The 22219-nt window shown below is 43.3% G+C and overlaps 1 protein-coding gene and 1 long non-coding RNA gene across 4 annotated transcripts in view; one reads left to right on the forward strand and one right to left on the reverse strand.

Moving 5' to 3' along the window:
- GATB (glutamyl-tRNA amidotransferase subunit B) overlaps positions 1-1851 on the reverse strand; it is a 107938-nt gene extending 106087 nt beyond the window's left edge. For both annotated transcript variants that reach the window (XM_043970070.1, XM_043970068.1), the window contains exon 1: positions 1545-1851. In XM_043970070.1, coding sequence (XP_043826005.1) covers positions 1545-1693 — 149 coding nt within the window. In that variant the 5' untranslated portion in view covers positions 1694-1851. The remainder of the gene's footprint in view (positions 1-1544) is intronic.
- Positions 1356-11374, forward strand: LOC122730745. 2 transcript variants are annotated; one of them, XR_006353543.1, is made up of 2 exons: positions 1356-1391; positions 11135-11374. It is a non-coding gene; the product is annotated as an uncharacterized LOC122730745 (long non-coding RNA). The 2 variants fall into 2 exon arrangements; XR_006353542.1 differs by lacking the exon at positions 1356-1391 and adding an exon at positions 2660-2774.
- Positions 11375-22219: the final 10845 nt, after the last annotated feature.

Genomic DNA, 22219 nt, shown 5'->3' on the forward strand with positions numbered 1-22219 from the left:
TTGAGAAGATACATGACCAAAAAAAAAAAATAGAGCACCGGCCCTGGAGTCAAGAGGACCTGAGTTCAAATCCGGCCTCAGACACTTAACACTTACTAGCCGTGTGACCCTGGACAAGTCACTTAACCCCAATTGCCTCACTTAAAAAAAAAGAAAGAAAAATAATGATACTCGTATTTTGTGCCTTTACTCAGTTTATGTTAGGTATCTTTACTTAGCATTCACTTATCGATTCCTTGACCTCCTGCCCCTGAGGTTCACAGGTTGGGAATCTCTGGTCTAGTCTAATCTCATTTTATACATAAAGAAACTGTGGTTCACAGAGTATAAAATAACTTGCCCATGATCACAAAGGTACTAAGTACAACAATAATCCAACCACTTCCATAAAACCTTTATTAATTGTGTCTCTCTGCTCTTAACTCCTATAGAATAATTTTCAGAACAATTCATGTGGTCACTAAAAATGTATAATCTAGTGATACTTCTTGTTATTCAATTATTATTAAGGTTTAGTTTCCCCAAAGCCTGTAACCTGCTTGAAGTCAGAGACTGAGTTTTATACTATTTTTTATCTCCTAGTATAGTACCTGGCACACACTAGGTACCAAACAGTCAATGCATTGATTTTGAAAGATACATCATGATGTACTGGAAAAAACATTGGGTTTGGAATCAGGGGACCTGGTTTTAAATCCCAGCTCTGCTTGTTACCTGCACAAGTCTGGGGGTAAGGCACTTCAGCTAAGCTCCTTCACTCAGAGATGCTAGTGACCCTTGCACACTTAGAGCCTAGCACAGTGCCCGGTACATAGTAGGTGAATGCTTAGTCTGACCAACCCCCTCACTCGACAGATGAGGAAACTGAAGCACAGAGAAGGGAATGTCCAGTGCCTGACACAGCGGATGAATAACAAATGCTTGTGGACTGACTTGTTCGGTCTGAACAACTGCCTCACTTGACAAACGAGGAAACTGAGGCAGAGCCAGGATTAGAACCCAGTCCACAGACTCCGTCCGCACTCTTTCCACTGCCTCTCTCTGGTAACAACTCTGGAAATGGTTGAATTAGATTTATTTCCAAGCTTTCTTCCAGAACCAGTTCTGTATCTACAAGCTCAGGTCTCGGCTCCACTACTTACTCCTACTATGCCCCTTAACCAAAGTCCCTTGTGTTCTCAGGTCCCCAGTTTTTCCACTTATAAAAGGAGCCTGGTGAGCCTCTAAGTTCCCTTTTGGCTTTCTATTTCGGGATCCCCGGGGCTCCCAATCCAGTATTACCACCGCCTCTTCTCAGCAGGCTGCTAGAGGGTTAAGAGATGTAAAAGCGACCCCGCCTCCTCCCCATTCCCGCGCCCGCCCGACTGGGGACCAGGAGCTTCTAGAACCCGGTGGGTATTCCCGCTTCCAAAGCCGCAGTCCCACGAGGCCCTGGAGGGCTCGGGCTCAGACCCGGGTTCTTTGGGGTAGAGACCGCGGTGGCGGACCCCTGCACCCCCTTCCTACTTCCCCGCCCCAGCGTCCGGGGAGCGCGGCTTTTGTACCCCGGCCTCGCCTCCTGTGCCGCTGCGGAGCTCTGCCCTCTCACCCGGCCCGGCCCGGGCTCGGCGAAAAGCGCTCTCGTGAGGCGGGGACGGGAGCCCTGGCACCAACACCGTCCAACTCGGGCACATCGCAGCATGGGCGCCGCCATCGCTCCTCGGAGGACTGAGTCAGGTGACCGTTTTTTGAGTTTCAGAAGCAGCCGCGAGGCTTCCTGGGAAGCGTAGTTCCGGAAGTTTGGAGGCAGGCGACCTAGGCTCCCGTGGGAAAACTACCATTCCCGTCGGGCATTGCGGGGAAGACAGGGACCAGAATGTGGGCGGAGGAAGGAGGTGGGAGAGGGGCGGAGCCGAAGTGGGTCTGGAGCTGTATTTTCCTGGGGGAGACTGGCAAACTTAGATAATGAAAGCCACTGGACGAACTTTAACTCATTTCAATTCACTTCAGTTCAGTTCCATCTGTCTGAGATGCTACTTTGTACCAACCATTAACAGCCCTAAACGGCAACAGTGCACTGGAGGTGGAACGGTCTGTCCGGGCCAGCGCGGGACTGTGTCCTAATGGCCTCCTGGAAATTTCTAAGGACCACAAGGACACGCGAGACAGTTGTCCTTTGTTCTTCAAGACAACCAAAGCGACGCCACTATGTTAGGGTCAAGGCGCAGTGTAGCCCCCTGGGCTGATCAGACCAATACACGCTCACAGGGCTCTACCCCAGGTCTGGCACAAAAAGTCCCCATGAACATTTGGACTGGAGATGTCTCTAAGTCTGCACATCTCACGTTTCTTCTGACCTACGTGAGAGCGCTTCCCTTGTGGGAGTTATGTGGAAAAGAATCTTTTAGGCAGACATACATTTGGCATTTGAACTAGTGGCCAGCCCACTGGAGTTGAGTTCTCTGCAGTTCTCATTCAGTAACACTGAATGAATGGCAGTTCAGTTTGAGAAGGGACCTCTGTGTGTGGTACCTTACCTTGCCAGATGATCTTCTGAACCTTCTTAAGACAATTCAAATGGAAGCAATTCAGTTTCCTGGCATGGCCCTGGTAGACTGTCCAGGTTTCACAGGCATGGGACAGTGAGGTCAGCACAACAGCTCTGTAGACCTTCAGTTGGTAGGCAGTCTAATACCTCTTCTCTCCCACCTTTCCTTTGGAGCCTCCCCAAACACGGAGCTAGCTCTGACAGTGCATATGTCAACCTCAACATCCATGTAAAGTATACTGCCAAGGTAAGTAAACTTATCCACAGCATTCACAATTTCTCCATTTGCTATAACCAGTTGGTTCCATGTATGGATGGTGTGGTTCTGGCTGGTGGAGAACCTCCGTGTTCTTGATGTTAGTTGTTAAGCCAAATTAGCACAAGCAGCAGAGTGTAAGGGTGTCTAGGGAAGGCTAGCACCTCTGGTGTGAGGGCTGCTCATTCACCTTTGGTGTCCACCTGATTCAACCAACTCTCACCTGGGGCTTGAAGCTATAGCATGTGCATTGGCCACACTTTGGTAAACTGTCTCAGCAGACCCGCTAACCCAGGTTGAGAGTAACCCAGGGGGTCTCAAACCCTGTTAGTGATTTAGGGGGATGTCTACCCCAAGCATGTGAAGACTTCTGCCAGTGGAGTGGGCAGATGAGAACAGTTTGTTCCAAGGTATTCCAGCTCCATGAAGGTTGCTGAAACCAGTGTGGAGGAGTGCTTAGAGCTTGGTTAGACATCAAAGATGCCAAGATCATGTTCTGCATCCCGGGCCATTACCAGTTGGCCTGACGTTTGCCTTGCCACTGAATTTCAATGATTCTGGAAGAGAGAGTGAGGTCAGTGGTTTCATACAACTCTGCCTCACTTAAATCCAATTTATGCCCAGATCAAATATCACCCATACCATTTTACCATTTTTACCTACCTCAAAGTCCTATGGTGACAGGCAAGTGATGACACAGCAGGTATGGATACACTGGTCATGTAGTCACAACCCTGTACACAGGTGGCCCAGACTATAGGGTCGTCTTCTCACTGAACTGAAGCAGCAATGAGATTTGGCAGTCCATTGGGTGTCTGAGTAGCCTTTTTAAAAGCCCATTTTGGGGCAGCTAGGTGGCACAGTGGATAAAGCACTGGCCTTGGATTCAGGAGGACCTGAGTTCAAATCCAGTCTCAGACACTTGACACTTAACTAGCTGTGTGACCCTGGGCAAGTCACTTAACCCTCATTGCCCTGCAAAAACAACAAAAAAACAAAAAAAAACAAAAGCCCATTTTATTCACTTCCTGGCTTGAAGAAGGGGCTAGAAAAGGTGCCCTAAAAATGATCTATTTTACCCAACCCTGGTCTGCTTACTGCAGCAGGTAGGGATCCTACCCTGTGGTCAAAACACAAAGTAATGGACAAAACCTTTCTCAAAGATGATTTCCCTCACCATCGGTACATGGAATATGTTCATGCTTATGGATAACAAGAAATCCAGTAGACCTGAAAGATGAATAGTTCTCGTTGAGAGAGAACCCAGCAGGTATCGCATTAAAATAGCAGCCCTGAGTGAAACAAGGCTGGCAAACGAGTGGCAGCTTACTGAAGTTGGAACTGGATACACAGGTTTTCTGGAGTGGCTGCGGTCATGAGGAGCACAATGAGGTGGGCATTAGTTTTGCAGTCAAAACTAATCTAGTCAACATTTATTTAAATGGGTGATGAAGAACTAGGGCTATGTTTTAGCATGACAGGGTAAACCATAAGCCTGGGATTCTTAACTTGGGATCTGTGAACTTGGGTTTTTTTAATGTGTGTGTGTGTGTGTGTAGACATATATTTTTAAATCTATTATTCATTTTGTTAAATATTTCCCAATGACATTTACTTTTTTTAAACATTCATTTTGTTTTTGTTTTTGTTTTGTGGGGCAATGAGGGTTAAGTGACTTGCCCAGGGTCACACAGCCAGTGTCAAGTGTCTGAGGCCGGATTTAAACTCAGGTCCTCCTGAATCCAAGGCCAGTGCTTTATCCATTGCGCCACCTAGCTGCCCTAAACATTCATTTTTAAAAAATTGAATTCCAAATTCCTTCCTTCCCTTCGACCCTTCCCCCACCCTTTGAGAAGGCAAGCAATATGATCCATGTGAAGTCATGTAAAACACATTTCCATTTTAGCCATATTGCAAAAGAAACACACACACACAATAATGAAAGTGGGGAAAAACATGCTTTAATCTGCACTCAAAGTTCATCGGTTCTCTTTGGAGGGGGATACCAATTTTCATCATGGGTCCTTTGGAGTTGTCCTGGATCATTGTCTTAATCAGAATAGCTGAGTCTTTCACAGTTGATGGCAAATGTATTGTAATATAATTGGTTTCCCAGGTAATCCTATGGGTTTTATTTTATGCTCTTGGAAACATGATTCTGACCGCATGAGAAGGTGGCCAGCAGGGTCCGGGAAACTGCAAAGGTTAAGAAACCGTGATGGAGTGGTGTGAGGATCATAGATTTAGAGATGGAAGGGGCTTCAGAGGCCATCAAGGCTGACCCTTTCATTTTATAAATAGGGAAGACTTGAACCCAAGGATCCTTTATGCCTCGTATGGGGAGGAGGAGGGGAAGCAGTCCTGAGCTGCAGCCGTTAGAAGAAGTGATAGCTTCTTGGCTGCTCTCTCTTTCCTTCGGCAGCCAGGGTGTCATCACCTAACTCTCAGACTTCCAGTGAGGGGAGGGGATGGCCTTTGTCCACCCCAGCCTCCTTGTGCCTGCATCCCTGTCAGCTTTTCCTTCTTTTGTACTCGCCCTTTCCTGATCTTCAGTGAATGACTCTCTCCTGATAGTCAGTATGTGTATAGCTGTGGAGGTGATTTCCAGCATTTGAGAGGACCAGAAATCCTGGGCCCGTTGAGTGAAAGTGACCTGTGTTAAGGGGAGTTGCTTCACTGGAGAGGATGACTACAAGCAAGAAGAGGCTGGGCCTTTTTCCCCGGCAGATTCAGATCAGGAGTTGTTTAGACAACATAGAGCTGAACTGTAAAAGGCCATCAGGAGTACTGCAAATGGCTTTATGTTCGGATGGTTTCAGCTATCAGTCTCTCTGTGTGTTCTAACAATAGTCTTAGGTTAAGTTGCTGAGTGAGTCCTGTTTTGTTTATTTTTGTCAGATGTGCGCTTGTGGCTGTTCTTTGTTTAGCTTTTCTTTTGTGTAAAATAAGGAATAAATTACTCTCTCATATTTGATTCATGTTGTACAGAGTACCTTTATAACTGACCCTATTGGAGAAGCCCTAGATGTGAGCTGTAACCTAAGGAAAACGTGTGTGCTCGTGCATGCATGTATGTATGTGTGTGTATTGGGGGGGGGACCCAGAGCAGGGTGGGGCAGGGGGAGGACAAAGGGAACTGGGGTTGGAGTTTAATGGACCAAGGAATGGGAGAAAAGGGAGCCTTATCTCTCTCAACAGCCAGGCTCCCCCAGAACTAAGCCACACATGGATCCAAAGTATAGGAGCCCCATAAGGAGAAAGAAGCAGATGCAACAACCTAGCCCCCTGGGCTCAGCAGCTGCTTCCTAATGTTAGAATTGATCAAGTTAAAAACGGTCCCTGCCCCCAAGGAGTTTACATCTTCCTATCATGGAATCATGACACACTTGAGCTGTATGGGATCTTCCTACTACGGTCTAGTCTACCTATTAAACACTACATGAAGAAATTGAGACCGAGAAAAGGGAAGGGACTTGAACCAGGCCAGAGCCTGGCTGGAACCCAAATATTGTGTCTCTTCTACTCTGACTCTTGTATGACCATATCTATGTGGAACAATTTACTTAGTGGCTGCAGTCACAGCCACCTCAGCTGTAAATCTCGCATGGTGCTGTGTAAAGAACACTGTACTTGGATCAGCTTTCCTTGTCTATAAAGTTAAAGTACTATGTAAATGTGAATTATCAGTAATGCCAATGATTTCATGGATATGGGTGTCCCTTCTGCTTACTAATAGCTAAATAGCTGAAGGGGGAGTTGAAATGAACTCTCCCTGAGCAGAATGATGCTGCATGGAGTTAAAGTGCCATGCTTTAACCGAGAGTATTCACAAATAGCTGTGATCAAAATTATTCATCAGGGGATCTGGGCTGAAAAGCCAGTTTTGAGGTGGGCAGCCTTGTGGGGATTTGCCCTTTGGAGCCACTTAGGCTGGTCCTTGGATGACAGATAAGGTTGAGGCCTTTCCAGTTTGATAAAAATTGCCTGTGTTTTTACTCTGTAAACAAAATTATAAAAAAATTTTCATACAAATAAAATCAGATTTGAATAATTGGAGAAATATTCATTGTTTATGGGCCAACATAATAAAAATAACAATTCTACCAAAATTACTTTCTATATTCAATGACATCCTGATTAAATTCCCAAAACAAAATTATCTTACTGAAGTAGAAAAATAGCAAAATTCATTTGGAAGAACAAAAAGTCAAGAATATCAAAGGAAGTAATAAAAAAAATGTAAAGGAAGGAGGTTTAACAGTCCCAGATCTTAAACTGTATCATAAACGGTAATTATCAAAACTCTCTGGTACTGGCTAAGAAATAGAAATGCAGATCGATAAAAAAGAGTAGATATAAAATTTACAGCAGCAAATAAATACAGTAACCTTGTATTTGAAAAGTGTAAAGACTTAAGATTTTGGGATTAAGGATTCATTATTTGGTAAAAATTGTTGAGAAAACTGGAAAGCAGTATGGCAGTAACTGTTGTGATATACTCTTTGAGAGCACACACTAAGTAGGACCTTAATGGAAGAAGCACTGCCTAAGAAAGATTAGTCTGGCAGTGGTTAACATCAGAAGTGTCAAATGTGTAGCCCCACTAGATTAAAAATGTAATTGGGAAATAGTTAACAAAATAAATAAACATACATAGAACACAGATAATATTAATAGGTGGTTTTCTAAGTCTATTTGTAGCCAACCGGGCCCTGTTTCTATCTGAGTTTGATACCAGTGGCTTACTTGATAGATTGAAAACTGAAGTGACTAGAGGTGTCAGCATTTTACCCCTTCTTGGAGACTGTCGTAGTATTCCAGGTGTGAGATGCTTCTAAGTCTGAGGTTATAAGGGCCTGAACTGGGGTAGTAGCAATGAATGGGATGCCATTACACCACCTCTTCAATCTCTTCTTAAGATTTGTATACAGAATTTGGTGCAGGAGAATGAAAGGTTAGGGATGAATCAGAGGTAATAATAATGACACTTGTGATGTGGGGATTTCTGCCATCAATGCCCATTGCAGCCCATCTATGCTTGTGCATCCCCTTGTCCATTTCCTCTCACATATTTGCTTCAGGGAATCCACCCAGTGCGCTGGAGGACCCTCAAGAACTTTTGACATTGTGTGGATACCGTGGAGCAATGGGGGCTATCCCAATCCAACATAGTTTTTGGTTTATATTTAAATTTGTATTTTTTTAATGATCAGGTATTAATTTTCTTTCCTTTTTATCTCCCCATTGGAAAAAAAAGAAACTTTTAATCAATGGAAACAATGACAACTTCCCCACATCTGTATAGCATTATAAGGATTATGATATACTTTCCTCATAACCCTATGGGTTGGTTAGACCATGAAAATTGTCATTGTTTCTATTTTAGAGATGAATAAACTGAGACTCGGAGTAACTAAGTGATTGTCCACAGTCATCACACAGTCAGTGTCTGTGTCAAGATTAGAAGCAGGACCCCAAGTCCAGCACTCTTTATAACATTCCAGGTGGCTTTTCTTGATCTTTGGGAGCATTGAACAAGTAGATGGAGTTTCCGCTTCTCCCAGACAGAGCAGTGCCTGTCCGAGGGCTGGAAGCAGCACCTTAGGCAGGGCATGCTATCCTGAGGAATGGGCTATGGGCTAACATAATTCCACCCAGATGTTTAAGAGGACACACTGGGGAGCATTTGGAGGTTCTTGATGGACTGGGGAGTGACCATATGACCTTGGAGAATGAGAACAGTGGCAACCCTGCTCTTGGGGCAGGATTGTGTGCAGACATCTCTCCAGGAGCTCTGCCCCAGGGAGGCTGCCAGGTGCCACCACAGGGGGAAGGTAGAGCCCTGTAAGTAGGGATAACTGCAAAAGGATCCGTGGCATCAAGAGGGAGAGAACAATGCCTGGTGACACCTGGTGGGAGCAATGTGGAACTGCAGACAGAGGTCAACACCTGAAATACCTCTTGGGACAGCAGCCTCCCTACTCTACCAGTGATGGGTTGTAGAGAGCAGAGCGCTACTGAGGACTGCATCCCAGTGAGCTGTGGGGCACTACAGGGGAGAGAACTTGGGTTTGGGGTATAATGAGGACTAGAAATTTACACAGATTCCTTAAAAGCAGGTTCCTTGTTGGTAGTGAGCTATTGAGTACTTAATCTAGAGTCAGATGACCTGGTTTTGTCTCTTTCTACCTTTGTGAACTTAGACAAGTCATTGCAGTTCTCTTGTCTCTAGATTCCTTATCTTTAAAACGAGGGGGTGGGCTGCAAGGCTGAGGCTGGCAGAACGGTTGAACTTGAGAGCTTTTGAGTTGTAATAAAGCTAAGATCAATTGGGTGTCTTCACAAAGTCTGGTACTAGTATGATGAGCCCTGAGAAAGGGGGAGTTGTGGGGCAGCAGGATACCTAAGGAGGGGTGTACCAGCTGAGCTTGGAAATGGATCAGGCCAAAGCTTCTGTGCCAATCAACAATGGGAATGGGATCATGAGAGGCCGCAGCACTTCTAACCTGGACAAGATAGACTCAGTCTCAAATTAAAAAATAAGACAAAATAGGTGTAGAATTAAATTCTTATGTGTAATGAACTCCTTTGGCAGCTGGGTGAAGCCAATGGACGCCTTGGAATAATTTTTTCATGAATAGAATAAAATAACTAGGATTATGAAGTGTCACGGAGGAAATTGGTGATGGGAGGTCTTTAGGTATTCTTTAAAGAATTACACCCCTCTTGGGGGCAGCTAGGTGGCACAGTGGATAGAGCACCGGCCCTGGATTCAGGAGGACCTGAGTTCAAAGCCGGCCTTAGACACTTGACACTTAGAAGCTGTGTGACCCTGGGCAAGTCATTTAACCCTCATTGCCCCACCAAAAAAAAAAGAATTACACCCTCTCACACACAAATCCAATTAGAATAAAATAATCTTTTATTTAGGCACTGGAGAAAATGACCAAGAGAGAAGTCTTTGACTCAAGGGAAGATGGTTCAGAGGAATGATTCTCTGAGATACCTGTCTCCTTGAACAGGAGAAAGACAAAAGCTTTTCTAGATGGTAGATGGGGTGAACACCATCTGATAATGGAAAGTTCCCTTTGGGGGTGGGGGAAAGCTTGGGTGAGGTGGCTGTCCTGACTTCTGGAGTTCTCTCTGTCCCCTGGCGCTGATCAGACAGCAGCCACGCCTAATGGGTTTATCTCCCTTACTTCTCAAGGTGTGTCTGTCCTTTAGTTTAGCTGGCCAGTTTAAACTTTAATAGTCCCAAATTCCTTGATATGTCCCAACCCCATATCAAGTCAATTATATTGAAATCTAGTTCTCAAAATATTTTTAAAAACAAATTCATGGACCCTAGGTTAAGGACTCCTGGACTAAATGATTTCTTAAGGTCCCTTCCAGCTCTGAATCTTAGATCTTTAATCTTGTGAATTGTGAACTAACAAGGGGATTTGGTATTAATGTACTGGGGATGTCAAATTGTGATATTTGCAGATTTTCTCAGTGAGACCTAAGAACATAAGAAGTGAAAAAACCCCCCCAAATATACCCAAGGCCTTTTATGTTTTGAAAATCTCTACCAGAAAAGTTATGTAAGGATTCTTTTTATCACATCAATCCTTTGTGTAAAAACCTTTGATGTCTCCTGATTTCCAAACATATCGAATCTCTGCCTGGCTGGCAAAGTCCTCCAGAATCTGGTCCCAACCTGCCCAGCTAGTCTTATCTCCCACTCTGCCTCCAAATGAACTCTCCTATGCAATCCAATTAATCTCCTCAGCTTTCCCACAAACACACCTTCTTCATGCCTTTGGTCATATTGTGCACCTCTCCCATTTATCGAGGGGCTGGCTCTGGTCCCAGCTTTTCCATGAGACTTCTTCTGGAATTCTACATTATTCATTATCTGTAACGTTCAATTATAGCACTAAAATTCAGGGATGGCTTGTTGTGGTTTTGTCTTATTGGTCTTGTTTCTTCACATCATTTCCCTTTGCACACTCCTTATTCTAGTCACACTGGACTGTGAGCTGATTCCTAGTCTCAACATTCCATCTTCTGTCTCCAAGTCTTTGTACTTACAGTCCCCTATGTCCTTAAGATATTTCCTCTTCCCCCTCTGCCTCTTAGAATCACTAACTTCTTTCAAGACTCAGTTCAGACGCTACCTCGTACAAGAAGTTATCCCTCTTCTCTCACATTTCTCATGAACTCTTTCTTCTCAAATTCTCTTATATAATATATTAGTATACATGTATACTTCTGTACACTTGCACACTCAAATATTGTACCAAGTTGAAATTAAGCTCCTTGAGGGCAAGGAATAATTTTGGTTTTTGTCTTTGTCATTGTCTCCACAGTTGTCCTGATGTCTATCTTGCCATTGGACCCAGATGGCTCCAGAAGAGAGAGTGAAGCTGGTGACTTTGCACAGCCCTGGCTCAGTTAAATTCCATTTACTTGCATGTTATGGCATCACCTTACTTATGTCATGGTCCTCCTTGATAAGGAAGGACAAACAACAACAGCCTTGTATGATGTCCAGATTTTACATATGTGTGTGAATATATAAATGAATTCCAACTAAGTTATTAACTTCATGAGGGCTATGGCTTATATTGTATTTCTATCATCCTCATAGTTCCTACCAGTGCTAGGCACACAAGAGGCACCCAACATGTCTTTATTTTGAATGGTTCAGTGATTTGGGCCAAATAAAGGAGTTTGGGTTAAGATGGGAGCATATAAGTTTTGAATGATTACTAATTCTGATAGTGTTCTTTTTAATAGGTTCCTCTCCTTCTTTCTGTCTTAAGAACTCTAAAATAATGATGTTTTTGCTCAGCAAGAGGATAGTTCCTTAAGAGAAAAGTAGGTGTGGAGGAATAAAAGTAATGGAAAAAGCAGATGTATTCTCAAATGACTTAGTAACCACATAAGGGAGGACAGCAAGTGGAATGTATGATAAATGACATATAGTTCTGTTAGTGCCCCCCCCCAAACTTTCTATTTAGGTCACAAAGGACTCAATATATTTCAAAGATACTGGAGTTTTTGATATTGGGTGGTCTCTGATTCATAATCTTTGTCTTAATTATTGATGTGAAACTTTTAATCTAATCCCACAGATATTTGTTCAATACCCATTTTATGTGAGGCATTCTTTCACATAGGCCTTATTTGACCATGGTTCCATGCTTGTTTCATTGTAAAGCATGCCAAGAACTTAGTTAAGTAGCATGTCCATGTAAAGGGGCAGATTCTTGTTTAGAATTTAGTTCTCTAAATTATATACATTGGAAAAACATTTGGTTATTCTTGGACATCTCTGGAAATGGCACGGATATATCATCTTTTACATTATACTGTCAGGTCTTCAATTATTGAGCCAGAGACAGTCTCAAAGTGTAATTTGCATGAACATTTATGTAGATTTACTAAATTAAACTGTTTACAGATCCCACAGTATGCAAGGGGACAAGTCTATTTTTAGTTCATTTTCACTGTTATTATTCTTAAGGTTCAATCAAACAATCCAGCAAGCACTTATAAGGCATCTAGTGTGTGCTGAGAAGCAGCCTTGGTGTAGTGGAGAGAAAATTGCCATCAAATCCAAAAAAGACCCATGTTCCAGTCATACCTCTGACTTTGTGACTCTGGCCAACTTCTCAGTGCACTATGGATTATAAAGTGTACTGAAGGTGCCAACTTGAATTAGTAAGTGAATTTCATCACTGGGGGAGCACCAACAAAATGATGATTAGGCCCTGGAAATACAAAAACAAAAGAGAAACTGGCCCTTCCTTCAAGGAACTTATGTTGTACTGAAGGGGAAGGAGGGATAATATGTTCACACAGAAGCAAATATATAATATAGACAAAATAGATGTAAGGGATACTTTATTTTTTTTTGTGGGGGGGGGGAGGGATCAGTAAAGACATCTTGTAGCAGGTGGCCCCTATGCTGAGATTTGAATCTAGCCAGTGGTTCCAAGAGGTGTAAATGAGGATGTAGAGCAGTCAGGTCTGGGAAACCAGCTGGCAAAGACATGTAGACAAGGAGGTGGAAAGATCAGTATAGGAAATATCTTTAAGGTTATCATTTCAAAAATATTTTTCTTCCCCAAAATAGAATCACAGTGCTTTTTCACATAGCAGGCCTTTAAGAAATATTTTTTTAAATTGAGCCCCCAGATGCCTGTTAATCATTACTGTTGATCCAAATCCATTGCCTCAAATCAAGAAGGATCTGTGATTCCCTTAGTAGGGAACTCCCTCCATCTGAGGCTCAGAGAGCTGTTAAGTGACTTGCTAGGGTGGATACAGAGTTAGCAGGAGTGGAACCCAGGTGTTCATGACTAACAGTTTAGAACTCTATTCAGTCCTATGCTGCATCTCACTGAGGGTGAGCTGTATTTCAGGGGAATGGACCAGTGCTTCAGACACATGGGGAAAAAAAAAAGAAAGCCAGAACTTGGTGTAAATATAATAAGAAGGAAGGAAATAAGTCTCAATTAAGTGCCTATGATAGTCCAGGCACCATGCTAAGCAGTTTACAAATATTATTTCATTTGAGCTTCATGGCATCCCTGGGCATAGGTACTATTATTATTTGAGGAAACTGAGGCAAGCAGAAGTTAAGTTCTTAATGCCCAGAGTTGTATAGCTAGTAAGTGTCTGAAGTCAGATTTCAACTCAGGTCTTCTTGATTCCAGGCCTCATGCTCTAACCACTGTGCCACCTCGCTACCTCCATCTCTGCCTTACCCACCTATAACCTTATAGAGGCTATAAATAACCAATCAACCCAGAAAAGCAATGAGCAAATGTTCCTCTCCTCCTTTCTTGGAGAGGTGGGGGAGTATGAATGTGGAATGTTGCATATGCTGTCAGACAAGGTCACAGTGTTGCTTTTGCTTACCTATGTGGGAATTTATTTTGATTTGGGGACCCTGCCTTTCGGCTGAGATTAAAAAGCCTTAGGCCCTCAGGGTTTTTTCTCTGCGAGTAGCTGGTGCCTCTCCCCCTCCACTTCAGCTGAGCCCAAAAAAGACTTTTCAGGATACCAGGTCAGATGGCTGGGGTGGGGGGGGCAGGGAAGCCCCAGCTCCCTACGCCCTGAGGGGAGCTGCCCAGGAGATCCCAGGCTTGTCTTGCAAGACCCTAGCATAGCCCATGTGGAGGTCCCAAGCACACAGCAGGGGGCATGGGCCCCTCAAGCCCTGCTGGGCACAGCCCTAGTATGGCAGGTGGATTAGCTTGGTGTGTGTGGGGGTGCAGAGAGCCCGAGGTTTGAGGGGAGAGAAGGAACATATATACAGGGGAGCTAGCGAGACAGTGAAGGGGGGACCCTGGAGGACTAGGAGGACGCAAGGTGGCTGGAAGATTAAGAGAACAAGGAGAGCCGGTACAGGAGGAGATAGATAAGGAGGCTGCTACAAGGACGCTAAGGAGACTGAGTCTATGTAAAGGGAGGGCGGACAGAGTGGGGACCCCGGAGCACTAGGAGAACGGAAGGAGAGGTCTGTGAGAGAGAGAAGCAGGGGTTCAGTGTGGCAGTACAGAGAAGAAAGTTAGACGGTAAGGGGGGGTTGAAGAAGACAATAAGAGGGGAGACAGACAGAGGAAAGAGCAGTACGGGGTAAGGGGCTTTTCAGGGGTTCGTCTCTACGGTAATGAGAGAGCAGTAAAAGTGAAGCAGGAGGCCAGAATGAAGGAGAAAAAGAGTGAAAGTTGGAGAAAGCTGGAGCATACCCTAAGGCAAGAGGCACAATGGCCCTTATTATATTAAAAGCAGACAGGTTGTATAATTTGCGTTTCTTAACCCTTATCTTTTACGTTGATTTTTATAAATAAATTCTGCTTTGATTATTTAATTAAGAGGCTTCTTAATCTTTTGCTTATCAATTTAGGAGCAGTGTGGAGAAATTTTATAAACGGCCCATAGGAAATTAATAGCAGTCAGATAGCCAGCCAGTCAAAGTTCCCAGATTAGTTCTCCAATAAGATTAGGCCCCCCAGTCAGATTAGTCCCCCCAAATTAGGCCTAGTCAGTTAAAATATTCTTACATTTGAATGGCGACCGTGGAAGGACTTATGGCCCAATTATAATTTTTCTAAAGTTATAATTTTTCATGTAAATCCAGTTATATAATTTTTCAGGTTAGTTATAGTTAATAATTTTTTTACACCTGTTTTTTGAGAGTTTTTCTTTGCTATAAGGGAAGGGAAGGTCATTAGGAATGGGGATGAGGGAAGAATCTCTCTGGACATGAACTTTGATACCTTTTGGAAATGCTATTTGTAAAGTTTTTTTTTTTTTTTTTAAAGCTTGAGAAAGTGTGGAGACAGGAGATAGATAAAGTATTAGTGGACATGGAGATCTGGGGCAGCTAGATGGCACAGTGGATAAAGCATGGGCCCTGGATTCAGGAGGACCTGAGTTCAAATCTGGCCTTAGATACTTGACACTTACTAGCTGTGTGACCCTGGGCAAGTCACTTAACCCTCATTGCCCTGAAAAAAAAAAAAAAAAGAGCATGAGATCCAATACCAAACTCCTCTCTGTGTAGCTCCTTTTATATCATGTACAGATGATCTTAAGAGCCATTCTTTATCTGGATTTATATGTTCTTTATTGTTTTCTCCGCTCTCTCATTCCTCTGTTGTTAAACTGATCTTTTTCTCCATCTCTCTGAGGGTACAATTGATTTGGGCTTGGGCCTGGGACCCTGTGGAGAATTGGCCCTGAGAATCTCAGGGTTCAGCATCAGTTGGGACTCTAGAGAAGACATGAATACATGCATATCAGCAGTGTGCTCTGTACACCCAAAGGGCTCCAGAGATTCTGGATGTCTTGCATATTCATGTGTAATGAACATATCCAAGAAGCTGTATTGCCTCCCAAATATACCAGTCACCCAGATTGTGGGGAGGGGATTAGGTCTTGGAGGACCATCCGCTAGCACAGCCAGGCCACATAATGAGGACTGCTGGCCCACAGGATAGTTGAGAGACAGAACTCTGATGGTGAGCCAGTAGCAGCACCTTCACATGTGAAGGACAAGTGACTCAGGGATACTGAAGCCTGATAAAGACCCCTGCCACTAGAGGGTGAGAGAATTCTGTGCATAGGAGCCCATGTGCTCGATTCTACCCAGAGATGGAAACCTCCCAGGTCAGTGCCCTTCATAGCCAATCATGATTCTTGCAGAATTCCACAGCCCTCCTGATGACTGTTGGGGGTGGCATCTCTCTGGCTTTCCATGGGCTTTTCTTTCCTTCCTATAAATAATCCCTTGGCCTCCTTCTGTTGGGTCTGGCATTTGTGAGCATGTTGTTTTCCCAGTGTGGGAATGTTTCCCTATCCCTCCTGTTTGTCCTTAGTGAGTCAGGTGCTTTCACGCCTCCTTCAGTAGGAACGGTTTGCTACCTCTCTCCTGCCAGCCAAATCCATCCGTGGACTGTCAGAACTTCCACTGACAGACAGCTCTCGCTGAGACTTCTATTTTGGTCCTGCCAAAAAGGTGACTTCTCTCACTGTGGAGATGCGGAATTTTTTATTGTAGGGAACACAAACCATGTAGAAGACTTTTGTTTCAGATGAAAACAAGATTGTCTGTGAGAGGGCTTCTCAGTTCTATATTTTATACACATAATACACATGTTACAAATAATTTTAGAGCTAGTGAAAGGAGAAAAAGAGACAGCATGGCAAGGTAGAGAGTGTTTGTCTTAGAGTCGCGAAGAAATAGGTTCAAATTCCACTTCTGACATTTATTAGTTGTGTGACTAGGCAAGATGTAACCTCTCTGGCCCTCAGGCAGTGCCTTAGGGGGCTTTCATAGCCACTGATGGCTGTGTTGGGGGAGGGAGTTTGCATACCAGGGGCTTCCATTTTCCAGGGAAGAATTTTTGATGTGTCCCTTACAAGTAGTCTCAGCTGGGAAGTATGATTTATTTTGTTTTTTGTTTTGTTTTTGCAGGGCAATGAGGGTTAAGTGACTTGCCCAGGGTCACACAGCTAGGAAGTGTCAAGTGTCTGAGGTTGGATTTGAACTCAGTTCCTCCTGAATCCAGGGCCAGTGCTTTATCCACTGTACCACCTAGCTACCCCCAGAAGTATGCTTTTAATAGCACACATTGGTTAGCCACCATTCTTCATTTCATCTGTTAATTAGAATACAAATATCCAGCTGCCTATGAGAGTCAAAATTAATAGCATCTTTAGATAGATAAGCCTGATTGGTAATAAGTGATTGCTTTCTCTTTTCATTCCCCATGCTGGAGTGTGGGTACATAAGGAGAAAAACCTGTGATTTGGGAGGGGGGGCATTTTATGATTTTTCTAAATAGCTAGGTGGCACAGTGGATAGAGTGCAGGGCCTGGAGTCAGGAAGACCTGAGTTCAAATCTGGCCTCAGACACTTACTAGCTGTGTGACTCTGGGCAAGTCACTTTAACCCTGTTTGCCTCAGTTTCTTATCTGTAAATTGAGCTGGAGATGGAAATGGCAAAACACTGCAGTATCTTTGCCAAGAAAACTTGCACATGACTGAAAATGACTAAACAACAACAACTGCATATATATATGTATATATATATATATATATTAACTCCTTACTAGACTGACTGTAAGCTCTAGAAGGACAGAAACTTTATCTTATCTAAACTTTGCAGTTCCCCCCAACATCTGGCACAGTGCTGTTTATGAAACACATCAAGCCTAGCACATGTTTATCAAGTTGAATCAAACTGACACAGTTTTGTTGGAACTACATAAGCACTCATGAGCTTCTTTAAAAACAGAAACAAATTAAAACTGAAAGTTTAAAACAGCACATCTGGCCTTCTCTAAACTGGTCATTCCCATTCATTCATTTGTTCAATGATCATGTATTAAGCACCTCGTAACAGGACTCCCCCCTTTCCCTCTTGGGCGGTGGTGCTAGAAGCACATTGACCCCTGGCTCCCTGACTTAGCTTCTTTCTCCTCCCCACTACAACCTGGGGTGGGTGCAGGCTCCTCTTCCTTCGTCTTTGCAACAGGGATTAGCTTTTCCTGATAGGAGACAAGGTTGTTCCTCAGGATCCGATTGGCCCTGTTCTCCCCTAACACACTTTGCTTGTCACATAAGAGGATGGTTAGTCCCAGTCGTATCGAGTCTGTGCCTGTCCAATTCAGTGATTTTCTGACTCTTACTAAAGTCACTGTGTCCATACCTTGCCCTAATAACCAGAGTCATTTCTATGTGGAGGTGATGGAGACAGAGTCCAGAGAATCTCAGTGCCTTTATGTCCTCATTACATATCCTTGCTGTGTAAACCTTCTTTTATTAACTGGCTTGTAAGCTCTTCATTTCATTCTCACATCTCACTTGGGGAAGAACTAAGGGAGTGCTGGCACTGGATCTGCCTCCAACACATCTGCTGTGTACAAAGCACTGTAAGGAATACGTGAAAGCATCTAAGGTTTGTTTCCTGTTCTCAAGGTTCATGCAGCCAAACAGGTTATATGCCAATACATAGAATACAATTTGGGCCATTAATAAGCACATAACGAGTATAAAATACTCTGAGATCAAATTAGAACTCCGTTTCTAGCTGGGGAGAGAGACTTCATGAAGGAGGTGTCATAGCTTTGATGAGGCTGTCAAAAGAGCCATCCTATCAACGTGACCTAAAAGCTATCTGATATATCTTTGAGGCCTCAAATTGTATTAAAGACAATTCTAGCCTTTGATCAACTTATTATTGCCTCTATGTGGAAGTTAGAAAGGGTTATTTAAAGGCAGCAGAATGGAGGAGTGGATCACCCGTTTAGAACTGAAGAGATTTGGAGTCTAGGCCTAGCTTTGTTGTTTTTATTCAGTCATGTCTGACTCTCTGTGACCCCATTTGGGGTCTTTTTTTTTTTTTTAGTGAAGCAATTAGGGTTAAGTGACTTGCCCAGGGTCACACAGCTAGTAAGTATTAAGTGTCTGAGGCCAGATTTGAACTCAGGTACTCCTGACTCCAGGGCTGGTGCTCTATCCACTGTGCCACCTAGCTACCCCTCCATTTGGGGTCTTTTTGGCAAAGATACTGGAGTGGTTTGCCATTTCCTTCTCTTGCTCATTTCAGAGATGAGGAAACTGAGGCAAACAGGGTGAAGTGATTTGCCCAGAGTCACACAGCTAGTAAGTGTCTGAGGCCAGATTTGAACTCGGGCCTTCCTGACTCCAGACCCGGCACCTTATCCACTTGTACCACCTAGCAGCCGAGACCTTCCATAAGTCATTTTGTATCTCTGTCCTAATTTCCTCATCCATATAATGAGAGGGTTGGAACAGAGTAACTCTAAGATCCCTTTTAGCTTTATTGTTTAATATTCTCTGAATCTACTTAATAGTTTACACCTTAAAAAATGCTTTTGAACATATCAACAAGCATTTATTAAGTACTTACTAGGTGCAGGTCACTGTGCTAATCACTGGGGAATACAAATTAAAAACCAAAACCAGTCCCTGTCCTGAGGAGCGATCATTCTGGGAGGGAGAGTACCAGCTTGCTAGGACGATCAGGAAAGGCTTCAGTAGAAGATGGGATTTGAGCTGAGACTTGAAAGAAACTGAAAGTTTTAGACAGCAGAGGTGAAGGGAGGCTGCGTTTCAGCCCTGAGGGATAGCCTGTGCATAGGCACAGAGAGAGGAGATGGAGTGTTGTGTGAGGGACCGAAGATAGCAGAGTGAATGGTGGGGAGGAATGTGTAAGAAGGGGTCAAGTTGTGAAGAAATGCCATCCAGAGGAGTTTTCATTTGATCCCAGAGGCAGTAGGGAACCACTGGAGTTTATTGAGCAGGGGTGACATTACATGATTAGACTTTGGTGGCTGTGAGGAGGATAAATCAGAGTGGGGAGAGACTAGAGGACAAATTGGAGGCTGTTGCAGCAATCCAGGCAGAAGACGGTGAGAGCATAGTGCAGATGAGAGCACGGTTGTGGTCTGTCCTGGTATGTATCAGCATTCAGCAACTACAGACAACAGATCTAACCCCAATCATCTGTCTCATTAGTCACTAAGAGGACAAGGCAAGAGAATGCAGCTCTCGCTCTCTCTCTGTATGTGCGTGTATACATACATAATATACATACATATATACATTCATACATACATACATATGTGAATTGATCACCATGCTAGGAGAATAGACTCCAAAGGGCATGTGCTTTTTTTTTGGGGGGGGGGTGAGGCAATTGGGGTTAAGTGACTTGCCCAGGGTTATACAGCTAGTAAGTGTTAAGTGTTTGAGGCCGGATTTGAACTCGGGTTCTCCTGACTCCAGGGCTGGTGCTCTATCCACTGTGCCACCTAGCTGACCCAGGCATGTGCTTTTAATAGAGGGTCTCCATGCGTGAAGACTATAGTATTTAGTTTAGAACAAGAAGGCACCCTGTAGTTGATATTGCAGTCTACAAATCCAGGATCCTTTCTGGAAAAAGGCCAAAAAACCATTTTTAGGGCCAGTTGGTAGTATTAGAAAGACTTCTTACACTGGTACTCCTAAGAACCCATGGTTTCAATGGTTCAGACACTCCCCCTGCTGACATAGGTCTCTACCTTTCTACAACTTGCATATGGTCTTTGAGAGTTACTATGACCAACAAAATTGGTGACTGATCTTACGATAAGCCTCTCCAAATTGAGCTGGGCTGACTCTTGGAAAGTAGACATATGGTCCTTCATCAGGCCCATTGGAAATAGTGTTAGGAAATGTGCCTGTGACAGGCTCTTAGGAGAATGAGTCTCGCTTCCTTTTATTTCCCCATGAAAGTTCTGACTTGGATAAACACTAACAGAAAGGGAATGATTGCTCTCTTCAGAAGATTGCTTTAAGGTAAAGGAATCCATAACTTTTTCTCTTTGCATTGGAAGGCAATAGAATACCTTGTACCATGTGTTTGCAGAGATGAACGACTGCCTAGGGAGCAGCCAGATATGGCCCTGATGCTATAAGTCTTACATGGCCCACGAATTGTAATATCTATTCAGGCTACAAAGGGCCTCAAGGGACAGCTTGTTATTTGTCTAGGCTTCTTCTTACTTAGGAATCTCACTGATCCCTAAGAGGACACAGGAATTCTGTGTAGGGCAAAAGTCCCTCTGAAAGCATATCAGCTAAATTGTGAACGCCCTCTACGTCTTACCACTTAGTTGAAAGAAGATCCTTCTGAATTTCAAGTTAGGGGGTAGAGCTCTCTATAGTCTGCTTCCCTGTAAGCTATGTTTAGCATGTTCTTTGATCCTTCTTCACACTGGGGAATTTCTTCCCCCCCCCTCCCTTTCCTCTTTGCTTCTCCCCCATCATGTATTTTGGAGTAAGTGTATTTGAATTTCAAGGTTTGTTCTACAATCTGGGCACACACACACACACACACACACACACACGCACACACAATTTGTGAGCAGTATCCTATTTCAGTTTTAGGCATGAGAAGCAATTAGGACCTTTAAGGTTTAAAGAAAAGGCTGTGATTGTTGTGTTGATATGATTCCCTGGTTTTGAAATCTAAAAATATTTATTTCCTTCTGAAACTGTGAAGTTAGAAAACCATTCTTCCTCATGACATGTGAATTTTGTGTACAAGACCAGAGATTTCTAAGATTCCCACAAATTTACTTTGTTTTTTGAAATTAAATTTAATATTTTCAATTGAAAATGTTTTTCTCTCCCTTCCATTTTTCCTTCCCCATTGAAAAAAAGGAAAAAAAACACCCCAAATCCTCATAACCAATATGATGACCAAGTGAATAAGATTCCTGCATTGTCCATGTTCAAAAATATGTTTTATTCTGAACAACCTTCAGCCCATCATCTCTTATTCAGGAAGTAGGCAGCCTGCTTCATCAATGAATTGGTGCTCTAGAACTGTGATTGGTCATTGTGTTGATCAGAGTTCTTAAATCTCTCAAAGTTATTTGTCTTTACAATGTTGTTATTGTACAAATTGTACTCCTGCTTCTGCTCACTTCATTCTCTAACTTCATTCTCCATCAGTTCATCAAGACTTTTCAGACTTTTCTGAAGACATTTCCTTTGTTATTTCTTACTGCACAGTAGAATTCCATTACTTTTATATACTCTAACTTGTTTAAGTCCTTCTCTAGTTGATGAGCACCTCAAATTACCTTGTATTTTCTTTGTATGTATATTGTATTGCCTTATGCATACACACATTTGTGTGTGCTCATAGGTGCAAACCTATTTACACTGGAATATAAACTCGTTTGTTTTCGACTGTTTATTTTTGATTTTGCATTCTCAAGCACATGCTAGCACAGTAGCTGCCACAAGGTAGATAGTTAATAAAGTCTTGTGGGATTGAATGGGTGTTTTGCTTTTTGAGACTCTGAGTGCACCCCTCCCTCCTCAGTGCTTCTAAGGAAGGAGTAAAGTGTAGACTTTT

The sequence above is a fragment of the Dromiciops gliroides genome, chromosome 6 (genome assembly GCF_019393635.1).
Source record: "Dromiciops gliroides isolate mDroGli1 chromosome 6, mDroGli1.pri, whole genome shotgun sequence".
Classification (NCBI taxonomy): Eukaryota; Metazoa; Chordata; class Mammalia; order Microbiotheria; family Microbiotheriidae; genus Dromiciops; species Dromiciops gliroides.